The 20,732-nt window shown below is 42.3% G+C and overlaps 1 protein-coding gene across 10 annotated transcripts in view; it reads right to left on the bottom strand.

Annotated features, from left to right (window-relative positions):
• LOC148656971 (neural cell adhesion molecule 1-like) overlaps positions 1 to 15,171 on the bottom strand; it is a 77,389-nt gene extending 62,218 nt beyond the window's left edge. For 4 of the 10 annotated variants that reach the window (XM_088644280.1, XM_088644278.1, XM_088644282.1 and 1 more), the window contains exons 1-5: positions 14,993 to 15,168; positions 12,078 to 12,389; positions 11,588 to 11,851; positions 10,374 to 10,637; positions 9,417 to 9,680 (exon numbers count right to left, since the gene is read on the bottom strand). In XM_088644280.1, the coding sequence (XP_088500406.1) occupies positions 9,417 to 9,680; positions 10,374 to 10,637; positions 11,588 to 11,851; positions 12,078 to 12,389; positions 14,993 to 15,029 (1,141 nt within the window). In that variant the 5' untranslated portion in view covers positions 15,030 to 15,168. Of the gene's footprint in view, positions 1 to 1,783; positions 2,490 to 3,763; positions 3,795 to 4,256; positions 4,282 to 5,006; positions 5,103 to 9,416; positions 9,681 to 10,373; positions 10,638 to 11,587; positions 11,852 to 12,077; positions 12,390 to 14,992 lie in introns of those variants that run through there. The other 6 variants (XM_088644287.1, XM_088644279.1, XM_088644277.1 and 3 more) reach the window with 6 other exon arrangements.
• Between the last annotated feature and the right edge of the window lie 5,561 nt (positions 15,172 to 20,732).

Genomic DNA, 20,732 nt, shown 5'->3' with positions numbered 1-20,732 from the left:
TTAGATATCAGTGATCAGTGTCTCCTGGAAACTGTACTCGAGGGCCTGATGAGGGATCTGCTCATGGCCTGGGAAGGTAGGGAGAAATCAGCTCTGGCCTTGTTTATTAATTAACAAAGAATGAAGGAAAGCAGTGAATTCCGAGTTTTCACCAAGCTCAACATTTTGGATTTAGGCCAAAAAGTCCCAACCTGGTTTCATCAGACCATAAAAACACAGGGCTTCAGAATCGCCACAGTGCTGCTTGGCACACCTCTCACATGAATCAATCTGGGCTTTTTGGAGTTGTGGTTTTCTTCCTGCCCCTACAGCTCAGGCTTTTGCAGAGCCTGGGATAGTGTTGTGACATGTACACACTGACCAGTCTCTGTCAGAAAAGCCTTTAAGACCTTCAAAGAAAAACTCTTTGAGATGGACCAACCAGCAGAAGAGACCTAAATTTACAGCTGCTTTTGTTCTGAAAGCATCATAATCATTAAACGTTTACACAGGTGGAGATGTTGTGTGATTTGGAAGGCTATTGGCTACATCAGGGCTATTCTACAATTGATAAAAGCCAACAATCCCTCAACTAAAACTAGTGTTGTAATTTACAGTACTCAGAGTACCTGGACTGGTGTTCTGTTGTTTGGTTCGCTATGAAAGAGCCATAACATTGTTCTTCTTTTTTTCCTGTCTACTCTGAATCCTTCATCCTGATTACTGTATTGTATTATTGATTATTGTATTCTATACTGTCTCTGGGATGATTTTTCCTATGCAGTGTTGTAGGAAGGATTAATTTTAGGACACAGGAATATGGAAACTCTTCACCTGTATTTACTGGAACTGTGTAGAGGTACAGTAGCTTGACTGACTTTCACCCCACCCAGATTCACTTGGAGAGGCTACTATCTAGTAAATTACCCCAAAACTTGACAATTTTACAATGTGTTTGAGCCACTGCAGCATCATAACTCTACAGAATAAATGTTTTCTTCAGCTTGTATACATTTATCTTTTACCTGCATTCCTACTAAGGCTGGATTTGTTAAGGCGCATAAGAGAATAAGGCCCATACTGGTAACCAGTTTGCTTGCCTCTGCTGTCTGTCTGGGTCTCAAGGTCCTCTGTCATTCTTACCACATGCTGGATTTTAACCCTTCACCTCCTGCACCAGCTCTGTAAGTAGGCTGACTTCGTGATCTACCAGAGGTTCAGAATGAGAGCAATTGTCTGAAATGTAGACCATTTTTACTGCTTCAAGGACAAGATCAAACCACTTGGATTATAGGCTGTTGTGACCAACTCAAGGACAGGATAGGACCAGGGAAGCTGAGTAAATCTTCCAGAGAATGCTCTACATCTGATTATCTTATTTTGTAAAGAATGGGGTACTGTGATGTGAAGTTAAACATGGTGATACCCTCCAACACACCTCATGTTATAAAATGAACATTAACCTATGATGTTCACCAAATAATGAATCAAGAACATGCCTCAGGATGTTAAAAGATGTGTTTCTACACCCTGAATTCCCAAGAGGCAGATTGCACTTCATATCCAGATCCCAAACAGCTTCAGTATTATTCCCTGAAAATAAGAACATGATGGAGACAGCTACACACTGATGGATGATGATGGTTTTAGTGATCTAAAACTAGGTCATGAAAAGGCTGAATGGATTCTGATGGCAGTGGGCAAGCCTTTCCACGTTGAGTGTGTTGCTTAGGTTTCATTGTGTCAACAAAAAACGTTTGGGGAGGAATTGTTTGGTCTCACCAATGAAAAATCTCAGTGAAGATCTGTTCAGATCAGTTTTTTTATTAAAATCACACTGATGTAAAGAACATAAGTAAATGATGTTGGTCCATAAAGCAAAGAGACCCAGCAGCTTGCTGATATGCATTCAATGCAGCAGTGACAGAGGTGTTCAGCCCCTGGAAGAGACACTTCTGTAACGTATTTCTACAAAGTTCGCAAAACATAAAAAAAACATGGACTAAAAAATATATTGAGGCACATATGAAAACCCAGTGAAAATTGTGGATATATCCACTTTCTTTATATCTGATTGGGTTTCTTTCGACTGTGTTGTCTCAGTGGACAAGAACAGATTCCCGTTCTCCTCAGGTTTTCTTGTAAAAATGAGATGACAGTGAGACACACTGTACCCAAGTAGAAAAGAACAGGGGACTGATCTCACCATGTCATTCACTAGACAATGAGAGTGATACAGAAACCTGACAGTGTGCTGCATCTCAGTAGTACAGGACTGCATCCTGCGCTCTCCTGGTCTTCCTCCTGAAGTTCACCCTGGCATACTCTGTGCACTCGCTGGCCAGGGTTCCAGCAGCAGGAGGGGGTTCTGGTGCGTAATGGCTCCCCTGCATCCTCCCTCCACCCGTTACCTCTGCATACACTGTGTGGTCCTCTCCAGCAGGGGGCACTGAGGTGGGCTTTTTCAGTCTCTTCATGTCCAAAGCTGCATAGGTCACCTCTGCTGGACCCTGCAGGGCCCCCAAACACAGAGAAATAAAGGAGATAATCACTGCACAATTCAGAAGATTCTGAATTTAGATAATCATTCCACAATTCAGAAGAACACTGATTCAAATCTTGAATGGTCTTCTGGTCTCCACTATTTCAGAGCCCGGCAGTGAGACGGCCCTAGAGGGCCCAGAGAGTCCGTGAATAGGAGCAGAACCAAGACCAGACCCACAGCTGCTCTTTACCCAGAGAGCTGTGGGCTGAGAGAACACACTGCCTGTCCCTCCACTCAGGCTGGCTCTCTGGGATCCCTCAAGCAAGACTGGATGAGAGTCTAGGATTGTTGGTCCACTTAGTGATCAAAGAAAAAAAGGAGTCAAGGGAGCATCATTCCTGTCCCGTCACTGATGTTAGTATACAAAACACCTGAAGAGGCTCCAAAACACCTTTTTTCTAGTGTGTAATTAACCTGTAATTAACCTACACTTAATGTGAAACAGTTCCCCTCTGTAACCCTAAGTGTGAGAGGTGTGATAGTGCAAGGTATTATGGTATTATTGCACTGGCTGCTAGGAGTCTGGTCCCGAGAAGACTGTAGGACTCTGATATCTGGTTGTGGCTGTCTGTGGATGCTGCCCTCAGATCAGATGAGTAATATGGTTCTCTCACTTTCACCATTGGTGATTGTTCTGCTGTGTTTTCACCTCTGCCTTCCTTTCTAAAACCCAGATGATCCTCAAGATGCTTGATATTGTAGTTCATTTATCACTGTTGATTCTGAAGATGTCCACTGGTTTGACTTGATCCATTTCTTTGATTACTTGATCCATGTCTTTGATTAAGTGAAACACTTTGATCAGGCCATTTCAATCTTCAGTGTTCAGAAATTAAACAAAGTGAAGTTCATTCATGTTGCTAATGTGAAACATCCCAGCGATGGTTCTTCTTAGGACTGAAGCAGGAGCTCATTCCTGATCACGATCTTTCAATGCTCTTTCTTGAGCTCTTTTAAGGCAGATTTAGAAGATTTTGGTGATTTCTAAAGGAACGGATAGGGGTTTATTCCATGCTGAAAGGAAAATAAAAGAAACACAACGCTTCGGTTGTGGAGCCCTCTTCAGGTGTGTGTGAGAGAGGGGAACCAGCAGATAAATCTTTTATTTTGACCTTTGCCTGTTTCTCTCCAGTATAAAGTCTAGAGTGTAGAGATCTCAATCCCTTAATGCCTGGATATCACAGTCAGGGTCCTAATCCAGAGTCTGTAATTAGAGCAGAGACCATATACAGTACTTACACTTCCCAAAGCTCCATTATTGGTAGGAGAACTGTGAAAAAAGACAAAAATAAAAGATAAATATTTTATTAAATGAACATTATTCCTTTAAACCACAATTCCTTTCAAAATAACAAACTGGGAATCACTGCATGAATGATGCTAAAGGGAGCTCATAGCCCCCTCTCCAAATCCTGTCAAATTATCTAGTCACCCATCTGTCCATGTATCTTACAAGGAGATATTTCAGGGTCATGTTGTTTTTAAGAGCAAGAGCATTCTCTATGAATTATGGGATATATTAATATTAAATCTGGTCATTTCTACAGCATTTCCATTGCCACTTACTTGGAATTCATATATACAAAGCACAATTAGACATTGCCTTTGACAATTCTGCTTTCTAAGCTAATTCATATCAATATCAGGCAGAATACTGAAGCCAATTTGCCATTTTTATTAAATAGTGAGCAAATTAATATGAACATTCTCTGTGTGACCTGTTACACAGTACCTGTCTTCATCTCTGGGCTTTTTACCTGTCAAGAGAAAAGAGACCTGAGTGAGTGATTCTGGAGAATGTAGCTGAACACACAGTTAAACAGCAATAGTCTGCAAGTGATCCCGAACACAGCAGTGTGAGGAGTGACAAGGGCTCTGGACTGGTGAGATGCTGAGGGTTCACAGACCCTGAACACAGCAGTGTGAGGAGTGATAAGGGCTATTGAACGGTGAGCTGCTGAGGGTTAAGTGATCCTGAACACAGCAGTGTGAGGAGTGACAAGGGCTCTGGACTGGTGAGATGCTGAGGGTTAAGTGATCCTGAACACAACAGTGTGAGGAGCGACCAGGGTCTGGACTGGTGACTAGCTGTTGGTTCAGAGAGCCTGAACACAGAAGTGTGAGGGGTGACAAGGGCTCTGCTGAGTTGTAGGGGGGCCGGGACACATTGATCAAAGAAAGTACTTTTTATTTGTATGCTTGCCATTCTGTTGTTTTAGGAAACTGTTTTCTTTTATAAAAGATCTCTAGGTTAAAGACAGTTTCTCCTGATAGGTTGATGTATTTTTAGATATAAATAGAGATTGTGGAATTTATATAGAGAGAGAATTAACTGTAGGTTTTATTCAGTTTGGTTTAGAAGACAGGTTTGTCTTTCTTGTTGGCCAGTGTAGGTGTTCAATGAACACATATCTTCATTGTGTTTTTGCTATATAAGTTTAATAAAACTTGTCCTTAGTAACATGATGATGATGATGATTACCTCGGAGTCTGCAGTACAGCACTAGAGCCACAATTCCCAAACACACAGCTCCTCCACCAGCTGCCCCAGCGTATAGAAGGACTCTGTCATCAGCCCCTGTAACACAGAGACACATTACTGCAGCTCCTCTCTAGACTCTCCACACTGACTGTCATCAGGACTGACAGATACAGTCACCCCCATGTTTGTCACTTTGGTTTGTTGCCGGTAGGTCATCCTGGTGTGTACACAGCCAGTATAGCTACATGGATCCCAGGGCAGGCCCATGCAGCTTAAAGACTCTGGGTCTGGGGAAAACTTGCTTTTAGCTTGTGCAAGTTTCACAGGTGGCCATGGATGTCCATTATACTTCAGAATTTGGTGGGAAGAACAAAGATGAGCCAAGAGGGTTCTGAAATAATTTTATGGACAGATGAGCCCATGGTGAAGGCAAGGTCATGATGGCTACCTTTGGAACTGGTTCACTCATCTTTACTGAGGAGTTTGGATGTTTTCATACTTGCTATGAGGTGCTTTAAGATGTAGCATGTCAGTCCAGTGCAAAAGGGTTCATAAGGAGAAACAATCAAAAAATCTTAGAGTGGCCAAATCCATCTCCAGATAAAATACAATTTAGCAGCATTTTATACTTGGAAAAAAATGTCAGGACAGAGCCTAAGAACAGGCAGGAACTCTTAGAAGCTGCATCTTTTCTTATCACACATATCATTCAGTGAGCTGAGTGGGTAACAGACTTAGTGCAGTTATTGACTCAAATGTCTATTTCACCTGCTATTTTACCTATCTGTATTAAGATCAAGATTACAGAAAAAGTTTTGACTTTGTTGCCCCAATACTTTTGGAGGGCACTGTAAAGCCAGGAATTATTAGTTTATTTTTTAATAATTTAAAATTTTATATATATGATTTTCATAAAACTGAGAAAAGATGGATGATGTTATGCCAATTATTTGGTAGGTGAATTTATTGCAAAAATGATTGCAGAATACATTCTAAAAGAAGCCAGTCCATCACAGGACTCACACAGTCACAGACTCTCACCAGGACCAGTTATATCGTTTGGAAACCCTCACAAACACGGTGAGAACGTACAAACTCCACACATATAGCAGCACTGCAAGTCTGAGATTTAGTTGGCTGGCAGGTTTCTCTTTTCTTGCAATATTTAAAAGTATCTAACAAACATGTTGCCTTGTTTGTGCCCATTTCATGAAAATGTTTACTGTTAATATTAAATATTGAAAATTGCATGTTGTACAGCATGTTTAGAATGTAATAGGGCTGATTTCCAATTACCAGAAGTTTAGTTGCCTTGTTCTGAATCACAGACAATGACAGCAATATGGTGCCATGCATGCATTGAAACCTAATCCTTTTGTGATGTAAATTGGAAGCTGTACACTTACTGTGTACTAGATAGTTTTCTTATACTTTGAAATTCACCCATCATTGTCGATTTGTTATATCCCTGATATCTAAAAATAGGGTTGCAGTTCCTCTTTAACACTGACTGAGACAGAAAGGTTAATACAGTCCAGACACACTGACTGGACACTCCAGTACATTAACACTGCACTGAGAGAGAGGGGTTAATACAGTCCAGACACACTGACTGGACACTCCAGTACATTAACACTGCACTGAGAGAGAGGGGTTAATACAGTCCAGACACACTGACTGGACACTCCAGTACATTAACACTGCACTGAGAGAGAGGGGTTAATACAGACCAGACACACTGACTGAACACTACAGGACATTAACACTGCACTGAGAGAGAGGGGTTAATACAGTCCAGACACACTGACTGGACACTACAGGACATTAACACTGCGCTGAGAGAGAGGGGTTAATACAGTCCAGACACACTGACTGGACACTCCAGTACATTAACACTGCACTGAGAGAGAGGGGTTAATACAGTCCAGACACACTGACTGGACACTCCAGGACATTAACACTGCACTGAGAGAGAGGGGTTAATACAGTCCAGACACACTGACTGGACACTCCAGTACATTAACACTGCACTGAGAGAGAGGGGTTAATACAGTCCAGACACACTGACTGGACACTCCAGGACATTAACACTGCACTGAGAGAGAGGGGTTAATACAGTCCAGACACACTGACTGGACACTACAGGACATTAACACTGCACTGAGAGAGAGGGGTTAATACAGTCCAGACACACTGACTGGACACTCCAGTACAACATCACTGTATTATTACTGTATCTTTCCACAATCAGAAGCTGAGTTTGTAGAAGAGCTCTGTACACAATAAGCAAGACAGTCCTGTAGTAGCAGTTGTTTCTGTCCCTGTACGCCTCTCCAGTAGATCATGTGAATTGAACTCAGGGCCCCAGTGCTACAAGGCAGCACTGCTAACCTGTGCTTCCCAGAAGCTAAGTCGTTGCCTTATTCTTTAAGAAAAAATGGGTTTGTGAGTGAACAATATATTGTCAACAGTCATTGACAAATCCACCATTAAATCTATTAAAATTAGGTTTAAACAGCTGTCAGTTTGAAGAGCTGTTGTAAAGCCTTGAATCAGAATATAGTGACCTGTGGAAGGTTAAATAGAAATTCAGGAGGAGGTCAAACTATAATCACTCCCACATCTGCTCAGCTGAAACAGGAATTAAAACATTTATTCAGCCTTCAGTACTGTAGCAGAGGATGAAGCTGAAAAGTATTAAATTTAAATAACAGAACTGCAGAGCAACAGTGTTCTTATCAACAACAACAACAAACTGTCACTCCAAGCAAGTGATGATGAACTTCCTAACTTGAGAAAACACATTGATCGTGGCATCCTTGTTTAGTACAGTGTACTGTTTTGATCACTTATTTTCAGGTCAGTCTGGGGAAACTGGGGCCAGGAAGCAGGTAACTGGCTGACTGTAGACTACACTTTTCGGGTAAAGGCAAATCCACAGGTGTGGCATCTCCAAACACTGCTGTGTCACTGACATCGTAGGGGAAAATACCTCCAGGAACAAACAAGAATCTGCCCCCCATTAAAAGGGCCACAGTGATAGTGAGTTATTAGACAGTTCTGTTTACAGTCTTGTTCTGTGTGTTGCAGACCTCTCTGAGCAAATGGACTAACTCCTGTCAGTGCTGGGATGAACAGGATTAGACATGATTTATTGGCTCATACTGGAACATACAACATACAAAATAGTAGGCGGATGAATCTGGAGGAGGATTTGGCTGAACTAGGAAACTAATTACTCAGTAAACTAGTTTAATTTAGCTAATAACTAAATAATTGAAAATGACATTATTTAGCATTTATAATGTTGAAAGCATGACCTTGTGAGGAGGCAGTAGATTCAGACAAGATGGAGATTGTGGTCTGAGCCACAATCCCCAGAATGCTTTGTGGACTGAGCTACCGTCCTCAGGTGGAGCTTAAAAACCTGCCGTTGGGGACTAAGGTCAGATCCTACATGCTGCGAATTCACCCCAGTGAAGAAATGTGCAGGAAGTGACCAGCCAGGGGACCAAGAAAGCTTGTGAGTTTTAAGAAGCCATTTAAGGGTTTTGTAAAACTCTCAAAGAGCCGTAGCTGCTTGATCATTATCAGAGAGGGGCTTTGAAGAGGTCCAAGCAAAAGCTCAATGTTCTCTTTGAGATTCTGCCTAGACTCAAAGTCTGTCTTCAAAGGCCCATAGGCTGTAGTTTGTGTTCTGGAATTTACTTTGTCTCACACTGTAAATAAAAGAGCCACTTCTCTTTAACTCAGAGCTGCTTTACATCTTGTTTACCTGGACAGAAAAGCTACCTAGCAATGTTCCTGGTTATGACAACACTCTCTGTCAGTCAGAACAGGAGGATGATGAAGAGAGAATGATAGTTTTATTTAGCTGATTGGACTTTGACAGACTTGACAAAAGACAGTATGTGTTGTGTTGTGCTGTGTAGTGCTGAATAGTGTTGTGTTGTTCAATCCAACCACCGGGGCAGCAGAAACTATTTTAGTTTTACAGAAAACATCTGTTGCATACAGTAGATTGACACAGCTTTTCTGTTAAGCAATACAAATAGGATTTTCACTCCTTCAAGCAAGACAATTCAAAACCAAGCAGTGCACAAGAAAAACAATATGGAGATTGGAGATTGGATGTAGGACTTGGAGAATGGCTCTGTAAACAAGAAACAAGCCTTTCACATTGTGGCCTCTGTTTCTGTATTCAGATTAACTTACCCGAGCAGTCACTGTGATATCTGAGTGTGACTGTCTCAGTGCTAAGAGATGAAACCAGGCAGCAATAAAAAGGAAAATGGTTCTGTATTGCACTACACAAGTAAAACCCAACAAATATACATAGCACACAAACAGGTACTAACAGGTCTCATTGCAGCATTGTACAAGTTGATTTATTTGACTACAGTATCTCACCAAAGCAGTGCTCCTCAGGTCTGACTGGGAGTGTCTCATTGCTGACTGGGTTAGAGGCCACACAGCTGTAGGAGTGAGAGAGTCCTTCTGTCTCCAGAGGGAGAGTCAGGGTTGTGTTGAGATCAGGGTTGCTGGTGTTTGTCAGTGTCTCTCCCTCTCTCTGCCAGGACAGGGTCACCTCTCTCCCGTTACTCACAGAGCACAGCAGAGAGCAGCTCTCACTGACCTGTGACACTCTGGACACCTGAGGTCTGGATACTCTGTCTGTAGAGACATGACCTGAACTGTAAACTCTGTCTGCAGAGAGACAACAGCAGACAGTACAGACCCAATTCTGGACCTGCTGACAAATTGCTGCAGTGCTCTGTACAAAGAATACAGAACACTGTGGACACAAGTGATGCATAGCTTAAACACTGTAAGAGACAGGATTCTGCCAGACTGATTTTCATGCACACAGGGGACACAATGGAGACACTTACTGTCCTCTGTCAGTTTAAACACGGTGGACAAACTGACTGTCCACTGTCAGATTAAACACTGGACACAATGGACACACTGACTGTAGTCTGTCAGGTTAAACTCTGTGGACACAATGGAGACACTTACTGTCCTCTATCAGGTAAAACTGTGGACACAATGAACACACTGACTGTCCACTGTCGGGTTAAACTCTGTGGACACAATAGAGACACTGACTGTCCACTATCAGGTTAAACACTATGGACAGACTGACTGTCCACTGTCAGGTTAAACTCTGTGGACACAAATGACACCCTGACTGGACACTGACAGGTTAAACACTGTGGACACAATGGAGACAATGACTGTCCACTGTCACGTTAAACACTGTTTCAGACATTACTCTTTCACAGTAAATTTAATGCACAAAGGGGAAATGAAGTGATACAGTCTGGCAGATACTGTCATGAATTTTAATAAACTACCGTGTCTCACCGAGGCAGTGATCCTCAGGTCTGACTGGGACTGTCTCATTGCTGACTGGGTTAGAGGCCACACAGCTGTAGGAGTGAGAGAGTCCTTCTGTCTCCAGAGGGAGAGTCAGGGTGGTGTTGAGATCAGGGTTGCTGGTGTGGGACAGTGTCTCTCCCTCTCTCTGCCAGGACAGGGTCACCTTTCTCCCGTTACTCACAGAGCACAGCAGAGAGCACCTGTCACTGACCTGAGACACTCTGGACACCTGAGGCTTGGAGACTCTGTCTATAGAGACATGACCTGAAATGTAAACTCTGTCTGCAGAGAGACAACAGCAGACAGTACAGACCCAGTTCTGGACCTGCTGACAAAAAGCTGCGGTGCTCTGTACACAGAATACAGAACACTGTGGACACAAGTGATGCATAGCTTAAACACTGTAAGAGACAGGATTCGGTCAGACTTTCATGCACATAGGGGACACAATGTAGACACTGACTGTCCTCTGTCAGGTATAACACTCTGAACACAAATGACGCTCCGACTGTCCTCTGTCAGGCCAAACACTGTGGACTCAAATGACACCCTGATTGTTCACTATCAGGTTAAACACTGTGGACACAATGGAGACAATGACTATCCTCTGTCAAGTTAAACGCTGTGGACAAACTGACTGTCCACTGTCAGATTAAACACGGTGGATACAAATGACACCCTTATTGTCCTCTGTCAGGTTAAACAAGTGTGGACACAATGGAGACACTGACTGTCCACTGTCAGGTTAAACACTATGGACAAACTGACTGTCCACTGTCAGATTAAACACTGGACACAATGGACACACTGACTGTAGTCTGTCAGGTTAAACTCTGTGGACACAATGGAACACTTACTGTCCTCTGTCAGGTAAAACTCTGTGGACACAATGAACACACTGACTGTCCACTATCAGGTTAAACACTGGACACAATGGACTGTCAGGTTAAACTCTGTGGACACAAATGACACCCTGACTAGACACTGACAGGTTAAACACTGTGGACACAATGGAGACAATGACTTTCCACTGTTAATTTAAACACTGAGGACACAATGGCGACATTGCCTGTCCACTGTCACATTAAACACTGTTTCAGACATTACTCTTTCACAGCAAGTTTAATGCACAAAGGGGAAATGAAGTGACTCAGTCTGGCAGCTACTATCATGAATTTTATTCAACTACTGTATCTCACCAAAGCAGTGCTCCTCAGGTCTGACTGGTACTGTCTCATTGCTGACTGGGTTAGAGGCCACACAGCTGTAGGAGTGAGAGAGTCCTTCTGTCTCCAGAGGGAGAGTCAGGGTTGTGTTGAGATCAGGGTTGCTGGTGTTTGTCAGTGTCTCTCCCTCTCTCTGCCAGGACAGGGTCACCTCTCTCCCGTTACTCACAGAGCACAGCAGAGAGCAGCTCTCACTGACCTGGGACACTCTGGACACCTGAGGCTTGGACACTCTGTCTGTAGAGACATGAACTGAAATGTAAACTCTGCAGAGAACAACAGCAGACAGTTCAGACCTAATTCTTCACCTGCTGACAAAAAGCTGCGGTGCTCTGTACACAGAATACAGAACACTGTGGACACAAGCAACACACTGACTGACCACTGTCAGGTTAAACACTGTTAGAGACAGGACTCTTTCAGAGTGAATTTCATGCACACAGGGGATACAGGGGATACTCACTGAACACTGTCAGGTTAAAGGTTGTGGAATTCTTCTGGGTACCCAGGCTCTGCACTGTATAAACCCCACTGTCATTTGTTCTCAGATCCCAGATTTGGAAGAATCCAGATTGATTGTCCCAGGTCACTCTGTCTTTGAAGTCTGGTTGAGTGATAGTTATCGTCCCATTAAATACTCCTGCAACCGTGCGGACAGTAGCACTATCTCCTTGTTTTAGATCTATGAACTGTGACACTTGGACACTTTGAAACGTGACAGACTCTCCCACAATGCCTTTCACTTCCCGCTGCAGAGTGGGAGACAGTTGTGTCCCTGTGGAGGAGAGAGAAGGAGGTGAGACTTTCTGTTTAATCTGAACAAGCTTTAAAAACATTCAAATATTGTTTCTCTGTTTTTAATAATAATGTACTGTATAGAATGCTCCAGTGAAACTTAAATTTATATTCATTTCCTTGTACTGGGTTAATTGTTTTAACTAACAAAATAAGTATCCATCAGATGAAAAATATGGTCCTGACGCTTGCGATGCAGCAAATTATAAATAATGATAACGTCACCCCTTACAGTCATGGAAGTACAGACTGATGCTGTGGGCTCACATACTGTAGTGTCAGTGACTGGGAAGGGGAGGCTCCTTGGGTGACCACATAAAGAAAACTGGGGAAGGGGGAAAGAGGACATAACAAAGATGGACTGGGGCTCAAGGTGCAGTGGTCAAGATGCTCAACCACAAACAGCAGAGAAAAGGAGATAGGGGAGAGAAGGATTTGCAGAAGAGAGAAGAAAGTGAAAACAGAGAGCGGAAGCAGTTACAGTTGATTAAATTTCCAGCAAAGGTGGATGACATCAGAACTAGAAGAGAAAAGCTCACAACATGAGAGGTGCAAACAATTGTTTTCTGTGGATAATCTGAGGTTGAAGAGCTGCTTGATCGAGATGTGGCAACAAACAACTCCTGTCCTGGCTTGAAGGAGGCGAATATGAAAAGGACTTAGTAAAGCCAAGTGTGAGAGACATCATGTCACCATTGAGACTCACACATAGAGTGTCTTGGAAAAGATGCTCAGAGTATTGTGTGCTTCCAGCAAGTAGGAGAGTGAACGTGTGAGGCTACAATTTGAACTCTACCCACCTCACACACCTGACACACCTAATATCAAAGTCAATATGCTTTAGTATCAGGTTCATTTTCAAACTTATGAAACAGCCTGACGGATCCTGTTACTGTACATGAATAGTTTGTGAAAATTTACCGCACTTAATGGAGTTTATAGCAGAGGTTCAGGAGGAAGGTTTGATTCTAATCTCGCCTTCTACTGTCTTCTGGATATCCCTTTGTGATTGTCTCTCACACTAGCATGTATTCTGGGCAGAGACGGGCTTCTTCGAGAGAACTTACATTTGTTGCTCTTGTGCTCCTCTAGTTTTCTTCTTTTAGCTCCAGTATCATCATCCTCATGCTCTCTGCCTTTACTAGCACAATCAAATTCAGTGATCTGAATACATCCTCCATGCTAGGAGTAGTTTTCTCATTGCATAAGACCAGCATGGAAAAAAACCAAGACGCTGTACCGGCCATGGTGTCTGCTCTTTCTTCTACAGTAGTTCTTCTGATTTTATTTCTTGCCTTGGAACCCTAGGGCTGCTTCCTCGCCCCTTCCTTTGTCTCTTCTGAAATCTCTGTTTGCACTGTATTCTTCTCCACTGGTTGAGCTCCTAGCCACTGCACCTACTGTATCATGGTTGTTTCATCTGTCCTCCAGCCCCAGTCCTCCTTCCACGTCAGTGCAGTCACTTCTGAGCTACCGAAGGCCAGCCTGAGGGTCCATAATTCATAATCTACCTAATCTTACTGCCCAAAGGGGAGAGGGTAGAAACCAATAGGCCTACAGCCCCAGAGGGTTATTTTCTCCCCTGGGAGAATTTACTTTTCTCTCCGTCATGCCCAGATTGCTACATCTCTGTCTTTGTTTCATAATGACTTCACTGTCTACGACTAGTAGAGCAATCGGTGAAGTACAAAAAACCTTTTAACATAACAAAGTAAGATTGATAGATATAATACACAAAGATGGAATTTATAACAGACATTTGGGAGGAAGGTTAGATCTTAATCTCACACATTTCTGCTCGCCTATGTACAGTATACAGAATAAATCATGCGCCCAGGTCTTCCCTTAGTTTTTCTCTCTCACTCCCCCTCCACCATCAATAGTGAGGGGGTTGGGGCAGCCTTGTCCTCATGGCTGGACTGCCATTCCCACATGTGGGTGAGACACTCCAAATACTCTACACTTACATACAGTATTCATCCCTCTATCACATTCACTTGGCTCGAACTGGAGTAATGAAAAATCTGTTGTCACAAAATTAATTTAAACTGAACAGAGCATACATCCAACATTAATCATACTGTACATTAAACTCACTTTAGTTTACTGTCGGCTGCTAGAAATACAAAGATATTTATGTGCAGAGTAAGTAAGAAACTGGAGGACCAGAACTAGATCAGTCGGCTGGAGAACCAACTCTTTACTAAGACATTCACAGATCCAGACATTGTGGTTAGACAATACTTTGACTTATTTGGGCAAATCAAAGTTTAAATTAAAAAAATATTTATAATATTACAGAATGCAGGGATATAAAAATGCCCTCGAAATATGAATTGTTCTTAGTAAGTGAAGCGGTTATTAGCAGTTAAAGCAGTTTCAATGTAAAACTACTTATATGTAGTTTTTCTATTGTTAAAAAACAACAAAGAAGTCCAAATTGTTTACCTAAAATATTACATAGTAGCTTTTGAAATAAAAATTGTAAAATGTCATGAAAATCTGTATTTGAAATGAGTGCTATGACTATTGCTACTTCTTGCTCTGCTGCTATTGCTAACAACAACAATAATGAGCTCTTACCGGAGATCCAGCAGACATACAGCAGAATAACAATCATTGTATCAAATGTATATGTGACTCCAGCACAGTTCTCTACACAGACACTAAGCTTAGTAACCCCAGGGGAACAGAGCTCCCACTGCACTTCTGCTTTCTGTAACCTGCTCTCCGCTCTGCAGACTCCTCCTTCACATGCTGTCACGATACATTTCTGTCAGAAATATGTTTATGTACCATGTGTAGATGCAACGGGACCGCAAAAACTCCTACTTTACAGTCAAACAATTTGTATTTATGATTATGAGGTTAATATGAATAATAAATATTATATAGTACACTGTAATTTTTATTTTACAGTATATTCATTTATACTTCCAATTAAATATGGCAGAGCTGTCGTCTCCTTAAACAGATCAAATGTTTCCGTAAGCTTCAGAACTCATCTTACTGCCAGCATCATTAGTTACGTCATCAATTAAACCGAGAGAGCCAGTTCCAGAGGTGACCATGCATGACCAGACCAGGACATAACCTCCACCATGCTTCACAGATGAGGTGTTGTTCTTGGAAGCATCTGCAGGTACTTTGGTTCTGCACTTCAACCTTTCCTTGACTGTGGTGAAGGTTTATCTAGGGCGGTGTCTCACTGTGCACACTTGTAGTCTTGTGCTCTTCATACTGTATGTGATATGTGCATTCTTCCTCTGCTCTGCAAGAGCTTAGGGTGTCCCATAAGGGTTCTCACAAGCGCCCCCAATGCGCCCTTAATGATCCCTTCTCTGAAGTCCGCATCAGAGTGGACTCCACTGAAGGAGTCCTTCCTCGCAAAGTAGTGACGTTTCAGGAACTAGCCTGTAACAGCAGAGAGAAGTTGGGATGGAGAATAAAATGTTCACATCCTATTAAAATGAACTTTTTACATATTTGAAAATAATTTTATGTAGAAACTAAATTTCATTATGTTAGATTCATATATATTCTATCCACGAAGTGTTGACATAAAGCAATTATTTCGTCATCTCATTTTGACTGAGGAATATTTGTTTTCCTACAGTATTTTGTACATGGAAAAACAAAATATTTTAACACTACAAAGCTTTCAAGTGTAGCCAAGTTTACCTTATTTAGTTTACTTTGTTCACTTTGAATCAATCCTGTTTAACATGATACACTGACCTACTGTACAATACTTTGCACAAGATTTTGATGACAGGTTTGTGGAAAGTTTTAAAATGAATGTAATCCGTTCTATCACAAGCACATAGGCAGAAACATTTTTCAGAACTGAGAAAAATTCCAAGACCAATGATGGACCAGATTTGTCACCACAGCAAGAGGTGCCCTCAGTGGTAAAACATATACTGTAAAACAAAGTTGAGAGTTAATAAGACCCTTGAGGTAGAAAATAGTCGAATGAAAGAAACTGTCAAGAAAATGATGAGTATAGGGAAGAGTCTAGAATAGGATTCAGCACTGTTTCAGCTAAGATGTTGAATATTTGCTCCTGTAACCAGTGTACCTAGTGCTGTCCAGCATGGTTGCGTGCGACTACAGGCTAAGTAAGCATTTACTTAAGACGCGTCTCATCAACTTAACCTTTACAGAAAATCTTTTATCAATCGAAAAGGGACAACCGGAGCTACACAAAACCTTTTTCAGAACCGAAAAACACCAAGGTAATTAATCAAAAAATGATTGTGCGCTGCGTTGCCACCTGCGACCACAGGCTAAGTGATTATTTACTTTTGAGACCTATGTCATATTTAATCGTTTTTCACCAACAAAACCACAAAACCTTAACAATACAAAACACAAAACCTGTTATCAATCAAAAAAGGCATTCTGAGTTTTACAAAACCGCTTTCAGAACCGAAAAACACCAAGGCAATCAATCACAAGGACACTTTTTATCTGATTATGCACTTCAGCAAACTTCCAAAGTGCATCAATAAGGTAATCAATTAGCCAGCAAAACATGACCACAAAAGCCAAAACCGCAAAAAAAAAAAAGAATATATCCCATGTTTTTACCTTATTTGGAAGTACGACAGGCTGGACTAACCCACCTCCAGAACTCCAGACCTGGCGGAAACTGAATGTTATTGGCTTTGGAATAGATATTTGAAACTGGACCGCCAAAAATTAGGCAATCTGATTGGAATTAACGCTGTCATTCATTGTATTTTCAGCCATTCAGAGCCCTTAGGGGGTGAGACTTCCTCTAGAAGCCTCAGGCTATATTCCACCTGCCTTCTATCTGTCAATCATTGACTCAGAAGGGGTAATCAATCAGTTTCTTATCAGTGGTCCTTTTTTCACACCAGAAGGCAATGAGTTTTTTTTCCAATGCCTGACAGCAGAAAAAGGCTCTCTAGCAGTGTCTAAAGGTTTTATAGCAATTGCAATGACTTTTATTGTTATTGCTTTCAACTATTTTTATAATTTATTTTGGGATGCAAGAAATTTCATTCCAGTTCCAGTATTCAGAAAACATTATGTAGAATTTTTTCAAATTGATCAATTTGTCCCAAATGTTTATGCAAATGTTAGTAGACACCTAGGACAAGGCCTACAAGCATTTTCAGTATTCAGTATTGAAACTTCTGAACAATTTTTCACCTGCTGTTTTTATGTTTTTTTCATATGTTTGTCTGCTGAGTGAACACATTAAGAAATAAAAGAAATTTGCTCACACTCAAAGCCAAGGGGGTTAGCTTCAATTTAAGACCTGAACCAGACTCCTGCTGTGTTCTGCTGCAGAGATATGACAAAATGTTTAAGGGGAGGAAATTCCAAGCAGACATTGGCTAAAAGGGTCTCAAACAGTAAGTACAATTTATTTCACCAGGATATGTTCTAAAAAAATACCAGAGTCAAGAGGCATGATTTTAAAAGCATTGGAGAAAAGTATAAAATAGCATGATTCATAGTGGAGTAGTAAGGGGGGGTATTAGGTGGATTTTTAAATGTTCTTCCTTAAATAATTGCAAATAGTGATCCCAATGGAACTAATACAGAAAATACAGTAACTTGGAAAAAGGGGCAGGAAAGAGAAGGTGTGGTAGAACACCTGCTGACACAGCTGGAGGACATCGGACAGACCTGGGGCTGAGAAGCAGCAGGGGCCAAAAAGGAGGAAATGAGCTGAATGTTGTTTTTATTGGACCATATTGGGTGCCAGGGATAGAGGTAGAAGGGCAACTGGAAGAGAATAGATAAATAGATAAAATGTCAGAAAGACCTGGAACTGGAAGCACAGTGAGTTGGGGGTGCTTGCAGAGCTCAGTGTTATAAGTGGACAAGTGCGGAGAGAGTAATTGGAGGTGACTGACAGATTGTTCTGGTGGCCGTTCTTGAGACGGGACGTGAAGGCCTTTGTGGTGGCATTACTGTGAGCAACAAGGGAAAGGACTCCCCTCTGGCCCTGGTGGGACTCCTGCAGTTTCTCCCTATTCCAGACCGACCCTGGCAACAGTTCAAGACAGACCTCATCACCAGTCTCCCCCTGCTTCCGAGACCATTCAGTCACCTTGTGAGTAGTGGATTAATTCTCAAAGTGGCTGAGTCTTCTTATATGTTTTAGGAGCGAGCATTAAAGCTCGATCAAGAGAGGAACAAAATTATTCTCTAGTTTGAGAGCGAAAAAAAATTGTGCCCAAGCTAATGAGCTTTCGGCATGGTTCTGCGATGAGCAACTTAGTCAGTGGTGCTGATGCAAGAAAATTGATTTTCACACGGCTTTCGGGGATCAAAACTAGAGAGCTGTAATTGCTGGTGTCTTGGGCCCTATTGTGGTGACTAGTGGTATCGTAGTAATAGAAGTAAATTTTTCTCTGCTGTGTCACAGATGTCTTTCATGGATACTTGACGTCTATTGTCTCCGACCACAGTCTGACTCTCCTCAGACTCTGTGAATGTTTCGGTCGACAACCAAGCCACCTGAGACTTAGAGGGCACATGGCACATTTTATGGGCCAAACCAGGAATAGCAGCATACTGTAGCATCCACCTGCCATCTTGGAAGCTGGCTTCCAGTTATATTGGCCTATGTAATTTTTCTGAAAAGAGGAAGAGCTGTCACCTACAGTACCACCTTGACTTACCTCAGTCCCTGACGTGGCAGATCTCTCCAATATTTCATGTCTGTTTACTGAAATGTGCACTGAACCTCCACTCCAGGTACCCCACCAGTGGACAATAACAAAGTACTGCACCTGCAGCATATACTGCATTAAAAAAAATTAACTAGACTCCTGTTATGCCTGGGTGGCGGCTGCTCACAGCCCTCAGTTGCCCTAGGAATCCATAACATTCCCATGAGAAATGGTGGGTCTCCCATGGAGCTGAGAATGTGGATGCCTCTTGGTCTGACTCACCTCCTTTCAGACAGTCCACCTCAGACATTTCTTTCCGTCCCCCAGTTTCTTTTCGTCTCTCTCCAGGTCCCTATAAATGTACAAAGCACCACTCTGGATGTGCTCCCACATTGAGTCCTGAATAATGATTTGCTCACTGCACGTCCATCTGAGCACAGACTGTGATCCTGAATTTCCACCTTTGACACTGCTTGCCCATCAGCTCCTCGCAGTGCTTCCAGACATCAGAAGGCTCTTTGCTTCACTGACTGCAAAAATCTACATAGCCTTCTTTTTCAGGTCTCAGCCTTTGCCCTGCTCTGCTTCATCTACAGCAGCCTCTTGCTAGGTCTAGGTCCTGCGACAGACTGACGAACCATGAAGATCTGGATCTTTGATGAAGGAATGAGAGAAAATAGACTCAGTTACGAAGCTGGTTGAAAATGAGAAACTGGAGTGGAGAAGAAATGGCTGGCTGGTTATGAGGTACTGGAGGATTGTGTTCGAGTCCACAAAGATCTTCATCATAGCAGCAATATGGAGACCCTTAGTGAAGAGGAGAACTTCTGAGAATTTATGGTGGTAAAACCTGGTAAGAAATTTTCTTCTTGTGTTTGTGGACAAATGATGGATTATTGCAAAAAAATGCAGAAAAATGTGAAAAGAGAAGGATTTATGTACAATACACAGTATACTATACATATACCTTCAAATAATGGTGGTAATGATGAAGTCACTTAGTATCCTATTGAACACAATGAAGTTGATCATTTGGTTATAGCAAGGTGTAATGTGCCATTCAGATACTACCTAGATCTGTCTCTCCTAAATGACTGAAAACTGGGCAAAGGTTTGAATACCTTTACAGGTGACAGTATGTTTGTGACTAGTTACATTTGTGTTTGTGTATTTATGTGTCTACATTTGTGTCTACAGTTGTGTTTGTGTCTTTACCCTGCTCATTGCCCACTGTTTACAACATACTTGTCACGCCCGACATCCCTCCCTAGAGGGCGCTCCACTGCTCCCATTATTATTATTGTCCGTGTGATTAAGCTCTCCAGGTGTACCCTTTTAGTGTTATTATTTAAAGACCAGCTCCTCCAGTCCTCGGGGCTCATCATTAGGGTAAGATGCCGCGAGGCCCGCCTGGCACCAGGAAACCCTACGTCCGTCTCCTGAGGGCACAGGCCTCATCCCCGACACCTCCCGCTTCCTGAGCCCGGGGTCTGGAGGATCTCGCCCCGTCACCCTTGGACCTCCATGTTTTGTCTCTCCGTGTGCTCCCCCCTCCCGGGGATTTGAACTTTGTCGCGTCCCAGGATGGATTCCTTGTTGATGGGCTCTCGGACTGTGCTTTGACCTGCCCTTGGACCCGTTTGGATTTGGATGCCGTTCTGTCTTCC

Source organism: Lepisosteus platostomus, chromosome 8, assembly GCF_059453375.1.
Source record: "Lepisosteus platostomus isolate fLepPlt1 chromosome 8, fLepPlt1.hap1, whole genome shotgun sequence".
Classification (NCBI taxonomy): domain Eukaryota; kingdom Metazoa; phylum Chordata; class Actinopteri; order Semionotiformes; family Lepisosteidae; genus Lepisosteus; species Lepisosteus platostomus.
Note: the sequence above shows the minus strand (reverse complement) of the source record. Positions and strands in the feature narration are given on the sequence as shown.